This window comes from Panthera onca, chromosome B1 (genome assembly GCF_046562875.1).
Source record: "Panthera onca isolate mPanOnc1 chromosome B1, mPanOnc1 haplotype 2, whole genome shotgun sequence".
Lineage (NCBI taxonomy): Eukaryota > Metazoa > Chordata > Mammalia > Carnivora > Felidae > Panthera > Panthera onca.
The window spans coordinates 100,677,880-100,691,106 of record NC_138342.1 but is presented as its reverse complement, the minus strand read 5'-3'; the positions used below and the strand labels follow the sequence as shown (position 1 = coordinate 100,691,106).

The 13,227-nt window shown below is 34.9% G+C and overlaps 2 protein-coding genes across 7 annotated transcripts in view; one reads left to right on the top strand and one right to left on the bottom strand.

Moving 5' to 3' along the window:
- PDE5A (phosphodiesterase 5A) overlaps window positions 1-13,227 on the top strand; it is a 138,687-nt gene that overhangs the window by 65,124 nt on the left and 60,336 nt on the right. For all 5 annotated transcript variants that reach the window (XM_060654283.3, XM_060654284.3, XM_060654280.3 and 2 more), the window contains exons 8-9: window positions 5,874-5,982; window positions 6,943-7,030. In XM_060654283.3, the coding sequence (XP_060510266.1) occupies window positions 5,874-5,982; window positions 6,943-7,030 (197 nt within the window). The remainder of the gene's footprint in view (window positions 1-5,873; window positions 5,983-6,942; window positions 7,031-13,227) is intronic.
- The window catches only part of LOC144616142 (uncharacterized), a 131,389-nt gene continuing 126,851 nt past the window's right edge, over window positions 8,690-13,227 (bottom strand). For both annotated transcript variants that reach the window (XR_013555163.2, XR_013555165.2), the window contains one exon: window positions 8,690-9,170. The gene's annotated coding sequence lies outside the window, so the exon portion shown is untranslated. The remainder of the gene's footprint in view (window positions 9,171-13,227) is intronic.

Here is a 13,227-nt window from a genome sequence, read left to right as displayed (position 1 = left end):
TTATATATAAAAGCTTCATATGATCATGGAAATAGAACATTGTCCTAACTTTACTATTTGATACTAAAACTTTACTATTTGATATTTGATATTTTTTACTACAGTTAACCTATTAGAGAATTATTTCATGTAGTGAATGGTATTGCTATTAGTAAAAGTAAAATTGTTATTAGTAAAAGTGCTATTAGCTTCACTGACCATGAGTGCTTTGAAGATAACCTCTGTGCAAATCTAAACTATAGAACATTCTGTAAGATAACTGGCCTGGTCTCTTCAAAAAGTCAGTGTCATTGAACAAAATGGAGGGAAGTACTATCTTGGACGTGATAGCCAAATGCAATGCATGAATTTTGGTTATTTTGATGAAAACAACTATCAAAAGAAAGTTTTTGAGAAAAATTGGAAATCTGAATGTGGATTGGATTGTGGATGTTGATAGGGGGAATAATCGTTACTTTTCTCTGGAATTAGGAAGATATTGGGTTAGCAGGAAACTTTTTATTTTTGTAAGATTCATCCTGGTGTATTTAAGGATGAGGTATTAGAATGTCTGTACCTTCCTTTAAAATGGTTCAACCAAAGATAAATAAGTAACTGTATCTAAATTTAATACATTTAAACAAGTAAATATATTCACACATACATATGTAGATAAAACAAATGTGGCAAACATTATGAATTGTGGAATCCAGAGTAGGATATTCATTTTATTTTCAACTTTTTTGTATTTTTCAAAAAGTTCATTAAAATTGGAAGAAAATGTTTATAATAAAAATTTTTTGTAATAAATGCAATAAAAAAAATTGGAAACGGAAAATCTCTGTAGATCATGTAAAGCAGAATTGCCCGAGTTTACAGCTGTCTTCAAGAACAGAGTACTTCAGTGCACAGCCTGGTTCTGTTCAAACCCTGTTACGACTGACCCCTGGTAGGTCTGAAGACCTGTCTTTCATTCTCTTCTGCCCCTCATGCTCTCTCACGTTTCCTATCCTCTTATGTCTTCCCTCATCAAGATGGAGACACCTTTGACCATGGTGACTTAAAGTTTAGTTGGTTAAGTGATTATATGTATATCAAAACTGATTAGTTCTAGACTATTACTTTTAACAGTGTGATACAATGAAAGACCTTTTCTCTCATTAAAACAATTCGAGGAATTCGCAAAGGGTCGGATGTAACTTAGGGGCAGTTGGGGAATTCATCTGATTCAGAAGGTACAACTGACTTAAACGTTTATTGCTAACTTGGGCCTGGAGTGCGTAGTCAAAGTAGATAAACCATGGTATCTCTCTCTACCTGAGATTTTTCAGCTACCTGGAGTTTTTGGTTCACAAAGATAAAACTGACCTTCACTTCCCTCTTGGCATTGCTGGTCATGACAAGTTTATATCCTATTACCATGTGTATTCTTTTCCTAAGCCCCTCTGTGCGCCATTATATTTTCTGGCATATTTGACATTGTTTTAGTAACTTTTGGGTCCTTTCTGAATGTGTGATAATAAGCCCATGTCTTGGTGAGTATGTGTGTTTCCCTTTTAATAAGTGCTGGTATCTACTGCCTGGATCAGTTATGAAGTTTCTTATTCTTAGGAAGAGCATTAATATAATTTTGGTTTTATGATGCTATGACATTTTTGTTGCTTTTTAAAATTTTTTTAATGTTTATTTTTGAGAGAGAAAGAGAGAGAGAGACAGAGCACAAGTAGGGGAGGGACAGAGAGAGAGACACACACAGAATCTGAAGCAGGCCCTGGGCTCCAAGCCTTCGGTACAGAGCCCAACGTGGGACTCAAACTCACAAACTGCGAGATCACGACCTGAGCTGAAGTTGGACATTTAACCAACTGATTGAGCCACCCAGGTGCCTCTTTGCTGCTTTTTATAAAGAATGCTTTAGAAAGCTTCTAGATAAAACACATGTAAATATTTGATTCTTTTACTTTTCAGATTGCATAATGAATTGCTATATATGCAAATATAGACATACATTTAATGTATTTACATATATCCATAGGTATGATACTTTATATTAACAGTATAAAATGATGAAATGATATGATATAAATGATATGAAAATGACATAAATGATATAATGACCATATGTGAAATTTAAGAAACAAACAAAGAGACAAACCAGAAAATAGACTTTTTAATACAGAAAACAAACTGGTGGTTGCCAGAGGGGAGGTGGGTGAAATAGATAAAGGGGATTAAGAGTTCATTTATCTTGGGGCGTGTGGGTCGCTGAGTCAGTTAAGTGTCCAACCCTTGATTTTGGCTCAGGTCTTGATCTCACAGCTGGTGAGTGCGAGCCCGTATTGGGCTCTGTGCTGACAGTGCAGGGCCTGCTTGAGATTCTCTCTATCCCTCTCTCTCTCAAAATAAAAGTTTGTTTTTTTTTTTTTTTAAAAAGAGTTCATTGGGCGCCTGGGTGGCTCAGTTGGTTGAGCGGCTGACTTCAGCTCGGGTCATGATCTCGCGGTCCGTGAGTTCGAGCCCCGCGTCAGGCTCTGTGCTGACAGCTCAGAGCCTGGAGCCTGTTTCAGATTCTGTGTCTCCCTCTCTCTGACCCTCCCCCGTTCATGCTCTGTCTCTCTCTGTCTCAAAAATAAATAAACGTTTAAAAAAAAAATTTAAAAAGAGTTCACTTATCTTGATGAGCACTGAGAAGCATATAGAATTTTTGAATCACTGTATTGTACACCTGAAACTAATATAACACTCTATGTTCATTATACTTGAATAAAAAAAAAGAGTAAAATAAAAAAGAGCATAAAATGATGAGTTATATACATTTACCTTTGAATATATGTACAGCAGCATATGTCTGTATAATCACATTTTATGTATTGGCATTTTGATTTTTATTACAAATTCAGCCTGGTCCTCTAAGTTCTAATGAAAGCTCAACAACCCCAGTGATTTGGTATGATAGTGACCTCTACTGGTAAATATGCATTTTAAAAAAGTGTAGTCTTATTTATTTGATTTATTTTGAATAGTGTGTTCCCTCTCTGTAGGCAAAATGGAAGGCATTTTTCCATTTATTTTTGTCATCATTCCAAGATAGTCTTAGTATAAAGATATTTCTATAAAGGATAAATAAATAGGTCAGTGTGATTACCTTAAAAGAGAGTAATTTCATGGATCATTTTAACTGATTCATTAACTAATTGTATAGCATTTGAAAGTATTCACTGATGCCTTATGTCAGCTAAACACTTAAAGTTAGCCTTTTAGCGGTGCCTGGGTGGCTCAGTCGGTTAGGTGTCAGACTCTTGATTTCAGCTCAGGTCCGGATTTTGCTGTTGTGAGATTGAGCCCCGCCTTGGTCTCCATGCTGCCCTTTGCCCTTTCCCGCTTCCATGCAATCTCTCTCTCTCAAAAAAATAAAGTTAGCCTTTAATTAATGATACAGTAAAAGGCCTTTTGGTGATATAACTCGTCTTTATTTTTATAAAAATTAGATATTAGGCCTAATTTTGCCAAACCTCTGAATTAAAAATGATGTGTAATGACTTCAGCATTTTGAAAAAGGACTAAACCAATATTGACACTTCACCAGCAGACTCTTCATTATGTTTCTAAAGTTGTTTATTGATAGAATGCAGGACTCTCCAATTCTCAGCCTTAAACACTTTGCCAATCCAAACTCTCTCCCATGAGATGAAATGCTAGGCAATTTTATGATGTCAGCTGTAAGCAAATCGTTCTTTTAGGCGTTCATTTCAGTTGAAAAGCATGACTTAGTATTTGTCCAACCAACCTACTAATTATCTTTTATAAATTAAAATAACACATTGAAGACAGTTTTGAAATGTTAAGTGTAAAATGAAAATAAATATCCAGGGTGAACATTATACATAATTATTAGAATCACATCATCAGTGAGATAAAGCACAGTAAAGCTGTTGTGAGTTGGGTTGCCTAAGAATTTTGGAAGGGAAGCTCGTCTCCAGGTGGTGGGAGGTTTTGGAGTTTCTGTGCTTCGTTTCATAAGAGCCATCCAATTAGAAGGGAAAAAATGGTATTTTAGTGCTATAGTTTCATTGTTAGTTAACTTGATGTTAATTTATAAATGCACATTTTTATCATAAAATGAAAAATGGATAGAATTAATTCTTTAAGCTCACTTTCTTGGAATATATATACTAGTTAATACTTGTTATTGATTTTTGTATTAGAAAACAGAATTATAGTAAATACAGTAACACTATAAAAAGTAGTAAAAAGGTTTTTACAATTTAAAAACCTGTGGATACTGAGTAGATGAAGAGCATACACTCTGAAGTCAGACTGATTGAAATTTAAGTTCCATCTTTTACTAGCTGTAGGGCTTTTTGTAAATGATTTAACCCCTCAAAGCCTCAGTTTCTTCATCTGTAAAATGGGGATACTGATAGCGGGATTATAGTCAGGACTAGATGAGATAATATACACAAATGCTTCAGAAAATTTTTGGCACGTGTTAAGTACCAAGTCAGTGTTAGCTGTTGTTTCCATGTCTCTGTGATGGATTTTTCTGTCTTTGACTTGTATAGCCTGTGATTCCCATTTAGTTCTAAAGCACAGAAATTTCTCACTGTGTCCAAGCTCCATGTTCCTGTCTTCTCAATAATTTATTCATATACATCCATTGATACTCACTGTGCAAAAAGCAGTGGATGTCACAGTTAGCCCAAGTTCTCCAAGAAGCAAATGCCAAGACTAGATTAAATGTGCAGGAAATTTATTAGGGGAAACTCCCCGTGAGGCTGAAAGGGGACAGAGCTAGGAGAACTGTGGACCTCCACACAAGTCTAACCTAGAGTGAAAGAGAGGGGAAAGAAGGGATGCGGGGGGATGGGCAAAAGAGGTGAAGGGGTAGGAGGTACAGGCTTCCAGTTATGAATGAGTAAGTCATGGGGATGAAAGACACAGCCTAGGGAATATGGTCCATGGTATTGTAAAACCACCTGTGTGGTGACGGATGTGAGCTACACTTGTGGTACACAGCATAACATACAGAATTGCTGAATCCTGGGGCACCTGGGTGTATCAGTCAGCTGAGCATCCAACTTCGGCTCAGGTCATGATCTTGCAGTTCATGAGCTCGAGCCCCACACTGGGTTCTGTAATGACATCTCAGATCCTGGGGCCTCCTTTGAATTCTGTGTGTGTGTCTCTCTCTCTCTCTCTGCCTCTCCCTTGCTTGCACTCTGTCTCTTTCTCAAAAGTAAGTAAATATTTGAAAAAAATTAAAAAAAAAAAAAAAGAATTGCTGAATCCCGTGTTGTACACCTGAAAGGAATGTTAACATTGTGTGTCAACTATACTTTCAGAAAATTTTTTGAAGAAGATAAATTTTTAATTTAAAAAAGTATCATAAAATATCTCAAAGCAGAAAAAAAGGAAGAGAGAAAAACTTAATAAAATTATTTCAGGCATGTTTGATTTTCCCCTTGGTTTGAAATGTGTGAACGATTATGGGGGTGGATAAAGCAAATCACTGAGGAAGTAAAACAGACAGGGACTGGACCTCAGTCATTCTATAAGCTGATGAAAAAATAAGACACGGAAGAAAATTTGTATGGATTTTACATAAATGGCACAAAAATCAACCTGCCCATTTAACGGTGGTAATAGCACTACTTATGACATTTTAAAACTTGTTTTAGAAATCTGAATAATTATGGGTCTTTGTCTTTTCAAAACATTTAAATTGTAATAACTACCAAAGTTGTGAATCATCACTTTTAAAGTGCATTTCCAATTAAGACATACACTTTACCCTATAATTTAAGACTAGTGTATATCTCTTATCATTTATTTAACTCTGTTTTACCCATGTTTTTTCACTTCACGGAAAGAACTCATATCTGTTATTTCCACAGGGAGCGTGATGCAAACAGAATCAATTACATGTATGCTCAGTATGTAAAAAATACTATGGAACCACTTAATATCCCAGATGTCAGTAAAGACAAAAGATTTCCCTGGACAGTAAGTAAACCAGTTTTAAACTTGGAGCTCGAACACTGTTTTCCCATCAGATCCACACTTACAAGGACTCTTCAGCTGAAGGTCTTAGAACTGGCTCTTTCAGAGTGATCTGCTGAAGGAAAATAAAATAGTTCATAACATCTCTTAAGGGATGGTTAGCTGTACTCACATATTTTTCCCTCTACTTGGATCAGTTTTTTAATGTGTAATAATGAACTATCAACTAATTTTGAGGCAATTTATTACCTACTTAATGTCAGTGACATTCCTTAGATAGTGTTGCTATAGTTCTTGAGTTTATCCTAAAAAATTAAGTTCCATTTGGCTCAAACGTATATAGCTGGTAATCTACTGCAGTGAGCAGCTCTGTGGAGAAATGAGTATATTTTCTTTGACAGCAAAGCTACAAAGATCAGTAGTATCTCAGACACTGAAAACTTTGAATTGTCATGTTTTCTGTCTCTGGAAAAGCATTGCACTTTGAGGCAGCTGCCTTGATTTTGTTATTTGCAAATCTAGAAGACCCAATATGGGCAATAGAAACAGTGGCAGTCCTAAAGAAACACAAGTTTGTAGCATTGGTATCCCAGATAGTGTAGTGCTTTTTGGATTCTGCCCATCTTGTTAAGTTATTGAGATATCTGCTACACCAGTATAGTAAATAACTGCATAAATATTTGCTTAATATTACCATAAGTTGCTTGGAAAGTTTACAATGAAAAAAAAGAAATATAGGATATTTATTACTTTTAATAATGTAAAGACTAATTGGTTTATATTGCATTTATGTGAACTTCATTGTTATTTGTACATTTTCTGCACTCCAATGTTATCTCAAGCTAATAAAAGATGAATATATTAGTGGTTTCAGATGTCCAGTATAGTTTACATAACACCTAATGGGCAAATCAGTCTCTTCATAATTTGTACCTGTTTTGTTTTATTTTTGTTTTTGTTTAGAATGAAAACACAGGAAGCATAAGTCAACAGTTCATTAGAAGTTTGCTTTGTACGCCTATAAAAAATGGAAAGAAGAATAAAGTGATAGGTAAAGCCTTTTACTAACCCATACTCTGGACTTATTAAAGAAAAAAATGTATTTCCAGAAGCTTTTTTCCTTCAAGTGTAAATTTAAGAAATAAAATGTGTGAAAAAAGATAAAAATTGGAATAATGAAAGACGTTTGAAATAATTTTACATTGATAAATGTTGATAGACATTGTTAAATATCTTAACTGTAACATATTTTTGTAATTATTATAATGCTATTTCAACAGAATATTTGTTGAAAAATGATGTGTTGAAAGTTTGTAGACTGAGAAACATTAGGTCAACAATGTGTGTTGTTTTAGCTATCACTTCATGGCTCTGATTTTGTGTTAAATATGTGGTTTAGAGTTTAGAAGGTATTCATTTGTTCAAAAATATTTATTGAGCACTCTGCTGTTCTAGTGATCTAGAATAAATCAGCAAGCAATGTGGAAATCCCTGCCCTCAGGGAGCTTACATTCTAAGATTATAGAAAAATGTCTACTTCAGGAATGCTGGAAGAATGCATCCTCAGAACAAAATGGAATGATGTTTCCTATTATTGACACTTTTATTTCTTAGCATTACAAGTTATATTAAGAGTAGTACGGAAAATATGAGGTTTTCTATGTCAGCCGTGCATGACTGACACGTGAAAATAGTCTGAACTGTTAACATTGTCCCAAGAACTTGGAAATAAAGGAAATATGAAGGCTTTCTAAAGGCTAAACTTTTAAATCAAAAGCCTAATGAAGTAAGGCTTAGAAATGTCAATTTACCTTAAAGTAAAAGTCTGAATAGTTTCTAGGTTGCAAGACTTAACTATAATTTTATTGAAAGAGGGTATCAGAAAGATGGGGGAGGAGAGGTATTATTAATGAAAATAGAAAAAAAAAAAAAAGACAAATACCTATCCAGATTCTGTCCAGCAGTCAGGGAATTTTTGTCCCTCAAGTGCAGATGGATGTAGTAAGTTGTGTCAGTCTGGGTAGAGTATTCTGACCAAGTGGCGAGGCCATCACTTAGGGGGCAGTGGATGTAGCAGGTTGTAGCCATCAGTAATTCCAGGGCCTTTGCTGGTGCACATCCTTCTTGTGAGACAGATACACCAGGGGATACTATGAAGCATCCCACCAATCAGACTTCCCTTGTTCTGATTATTTTTTTCCCAAGGTAGCTTAACTCATAGGAGGAGAATGCATTATTCATATACTCGAAAATATATGGATGGCTTTGACAGCTGTTTCTAGTTATAAATCAGTGAATTGGACTTGAGGCAATGGACTGGAGTCGCAGGTGCACATACTCCTATTCCCTGGGACAGATCTGTTTCTTGCTGTACGTGAATATTCTGCTGTTAGATATCAGTCTTGTGAACTTAGTTACAGTGCCTCTACCCCCAGAGAAATGGCTCTGTCTTCAGTCATGGTAATCTAGTTTCTAAGGTTACAAGGCCAGGAGTCATATCCTGACTGTGGTGTGAATTGCCTAGTAAAGTCTCTGTAAAACAGCCTGGGGACTCCCAGCCGAGCTGTTTGGTCACCTGAACTCTTCACAGTTCTCAGAGAGAAAAGTAGAGGCTGCTGAATACATAGTATGGGCATTTTCTTTTCAAGATTATCATCCATGAGTTTGCTAACATAAGCAATAAGGAAACTGACAAGGGTGCCTTACAATATGATACCAAGTAAATGTTATATTATAAAAATTTTATTTGGTCGGGAGCGCAAGGTGAAAACTACATTGTAAATATTACGCTTTTTTAAAAGAATGCTTTTTGATATAAGCTGCCTCTGACCTTTGCAAATGTGAAGTGAAATTCCAGAAGGGATGCATTATTTACTAGCAAGTTTTCATAATGAGGACTGAGTGGCAACTTGCTACATCAGGTCAGATCTTTGCTTTTCCTCAGCAGCATCTCTTTGGAATAATAATTGGGAATGGGGAGTAGCTGGAGGAAGTTCTCCATCAGGCTTTGTCATCACTTGACACAAATGTGAGCTGGTTCAGTGAAGTGCAAACAGCCCCAGGTGGGGAGGGCACTCAGCATCCATTTGGCTCCACTCTTCCTTTAACCATTTAAAACATGAGCACATTATTCACCTCTGCCAAGTTGAACCTTTCAGATCTGTTCACATTCTGTGATTCTGTCACGTTTCCTTCAAGTGAGCAAAAAAAAAAAAAAATCAAAAATACCAGTTGAAGTGATCAGACTTGGCATACATTTTGTGTCACCCTACTTGATAACAGAGCCAAAAGCAAGCAAATGTTATCTTTGGAGAGGAAAAATTCCCTATTAATAAAAAGAAAGAAAAAAATGGGGGTTTTGGTGGGGGCTCAAGTTGATTCCAAGAAAGAGAAGGAACATTTCCAGTGCTCCCTGCTGCTTAAAAGTGTGACAAAACAGAAAATTTGAATTCTTGCCTGTGTTTTGTGCCCACAGATGTGGCATGGAAAATGTCATGGCTGTAGATAATTTTTCTTGCATATCACAGGCCAGATTCCTCTATTATGTAATTCTAATAGAGAATCCCCATAGAGTTTCATGCGGAAAGGCAGACAGGACCATGTGTTTTTTGTAATCTTCCTTCCCCCTCATATTTTTCCGTTACTGACATTTAGATGAAATTATAGACATTAGACCAGTGTGAGGCCTGTTGCATTCCCTGAGGCATTGTTTCATATCAAATGTTTTCTTAGTGCTCTGGCTAATAGAGAGTGTTTCTAGAGTTTTGCTTCCAGTGCTATTAAGGAAATATTTTTCTCATTCAATATTCATTTATTTTAACCAATTATTTCCCCTATTTATTAGGCTAAATATGCCTTTTTCCCAAATCATATTTACCAGGAATTGTTACTGCTATTTTCCATGCCTATTTCAGGACAGATTTTGAAGAAATTAGTCCCATTCCCATTCCCCCCCCCCCAAAAAAAAATGTTTAGAACATCTCCACTTTAAATAACTTACATTTTCATCTCTTTGTTAATGAAAAATATAACAAATATTGTAGTGTTATATTACACATTCTTGATTGTGAAGTATGGGAAATATGTACAGTTGATTCTTCAAGGGAATTAGGGGGGACTGACACCCCCTCGCATGCAGTCTAAAATCCATGTATGACTTTTAAATCCCGCCAAAGTTAACTACTAATAGCCTACTGTTGACCGGAAGTCTCCCCAGTAACAAAAATAGCTGATTAACACATATTTTATTTATTATAGGTTTTATATACTGTATTCTTACAATAAAGTAAGCTAGGGAAAAGAAAATGCATTAAGAAAATCATAAGAAAGAGAAAATACATTTACAGTTCTGTACTGTATTTATCAAAAAAAATGCACATATAAGTGGACCTCACCATTCCAATCCATGCTGTTCAAGGGTCAACTGTATTTCTTAACTGAATGTGTGTTCTAAACGGATTGCTACCCTAACCCTCTGCTCATGTCTGTGTTGCAATTTGATTCTAAGGCATAGATAACTATTCTAAAATTATATGTTTAAATTTGACACTGCTTCACTTTATTTTTCATATGAAGTGTTACCATTTGGCAATATCACTAACTTCTCATTTGCTTATAGAAATAGTTGCTAGGATTTTCCTAATGCAAGTATAATGAAACTGTGCAGTGTCATCCATGGTACACATTGCCTATAATGCTTAAAGTTATGTGGTTTTTTTCTCAGAGAATTGTAAATTATGCTTAGTTATAATAAGTTCCAGGCAATGAGACTGTAGGGACAGTAATAATTGGAAGAAAATGAGAAAAAATTAAACTAAGAATGTATGTTAGAATTATAAAAGTGAAAATATATAAAATAAAAATAAATAAATCAAAGGATTATAGTTTTAAGAAATTATTGCAAAAAACAGCAAGAAAAACTTTATAGTAGCACTAGAAAACAGAAGATTACCTTTACTGGACTAGAAATAGTGAGGGAATTTCTGGAAGATATGAGGTATATATCATTTGTAAGAACGCATTTTACACAAAATGGGAAAAATTTGAATAGAGATGACAATAATAATATCAGACAAAGTCAAATTTAAGGTAAAAACATACTGTAAAGGGTCACTTCGAAATTTATTAAACTTAAAATCCACCAAGACAGTGTAATTGTCATAAATATTTCTAATAAACTAGCATCATTGATATATAAAAGCCAAAGCTATTAAAAATAGAGGGGGAAATGGACAAAATGGAAGTCTTTAGAACACCACATCTTATAGAAAGTTAAACTCCAGGAAAAAATAAGGAAACATTAGCATTACTATAAAAAAATGAAGTGGATTTAATAGGCAAATATAGATTTACTTTTATATTTCATAATCTAAAAATACAAATTCCTGTCAAATATCCATCAGAAACTTACAAATATTAATGATACACACATATATAACACAAACTCGGTCATTTCCAAAACAGAATTGATGACCACTCTCATGAATCACAATGCATTGGAATTGGAAATGCATAATAAAAGGACAAGTGGGAAGGAAAATTCTCACTTGGAAACTGCAAAGTATTCTCCTTTGTGATGATGGAGAAATCAAAAGCCAAAATGAGAGTACCTCATTTTAGAAAATTGATGGTTGTATCAACATAACATAAAAACTCAAGGCATATGGTCAAAGCTATGCTCAGAGGAGAGATACAGCTTTAACTATTTTGTTATTATTAAGAAATAATAAAGTCATTTGAACTAAGAATTCAGTTGAAGAAATTAGAAAAACAGCACCCTCTGTTTCTCACCTTCTATGCTGCCCCCCAATAAAGAAATAAATAGAAAGCAGAGAAAAGTAATTGAAATGATAAATTTATGAAATGGGAAGGGATAATGAAAAAAAGAGATAATGGGGAAACAATAATAATAAGCAAACCTGCAGCACATATAATGAGGATAATAAGAGAAAAACACAAGTAACAATGAATAAAAAATAACAACTATTGCCCAGAGGAAATTCTAGCCAAAGCAGAGGGGAGGAGATGAAACAATGTGAGATACAGAAAAAGAAAAGGCAAAATAAAACAACTTCCAGATGATATGATTGTGAAGTGGAAAACCCAAGAGAATCAGCTGAAAGTATTTCTCTACAGAGAGTTCTAAAACTTCCTGGTTTTAAAATTATTTAAAAAATTTTTTTTAACTTTTTTTTATTTTTGAGAGAAAGAGACAGAGCGTGAGTGGGAGAGGGGCAGAGAGAGAGAGAGGGAGACACAGAATTGGAAGCAGGATCCAGGCTCTGAAATGTCGGCACAGAGCCCAGTGTGGGGCTTGAAGTCACAAACTGTGAGATTATGACCTGAGTCCAAGTCGGACGCTTAACTGTGAGCCACTCAGGCACCCCACCTGGTTTTCAGATTATTAAAGAGAAATAACTTTAATATATCCCAAGACAAATCTGTTCAAAAGTAATAATGGAAAAAAAATCCCATAGATAATAGTAGCAAAGAATAAATTTAGCCAGAAATATGTAGTAGCGTCTTTATGAGGAAAACTGTAATAGTCTACTGAATAACTTAAAAATCTTTAGTAAGTGAACTGACATAACATTTCCTGATGATAAGAATCTATTTTGTAAGATGTCAACTTTCCCCAGATTAGATTTATATCAATTTTAATACATATCCTCATAGGGTTTTGTTGTTTTTTTTTTTTTTTTTCAGAGGGAAGGGGAATTCCTGACCAACATTTATAAAACTCATCTGAAAGCATATCATATAAAAAGAATCAAAGAATAAAAAAAAAGATTTGCTCTATCAGAAATTAAAATAATGTTGCAAGGGGTGCCTGGGTGGCTCAGTCGGTTGAGCCTCGAACTTCGGCTCAGGTCATGATCTCACAGTTCATGAGTTTGAGCCCCACATTGGGCTCTGTGCTGACAGCTCAGAGCCTGGAGCCTGCTTCTGATTCTGTGTCTCCCTCTCTCCTCCCCAACTCATGCTCTGTCTTGCTCTCTCTCAAAAATAAATATTAAAAAATAATAATGCTGTAAAAGTAACATAATTAAAAGTATCATATGTGTGCCAGAAAAGATGGCAAGATCAATGGAATGCAATAGAAAGTCTAAATGCACACCCAATCTGTTACATATATATTAGTGTTATTGTATATAGTAGAGTATATTTCATTGTTTCTAAGGTACCATTGGTTGAAAGACTTCATTTTCTATAGTTCCAAGAAAGAAAAAAAAAATAATTTCAATTAAA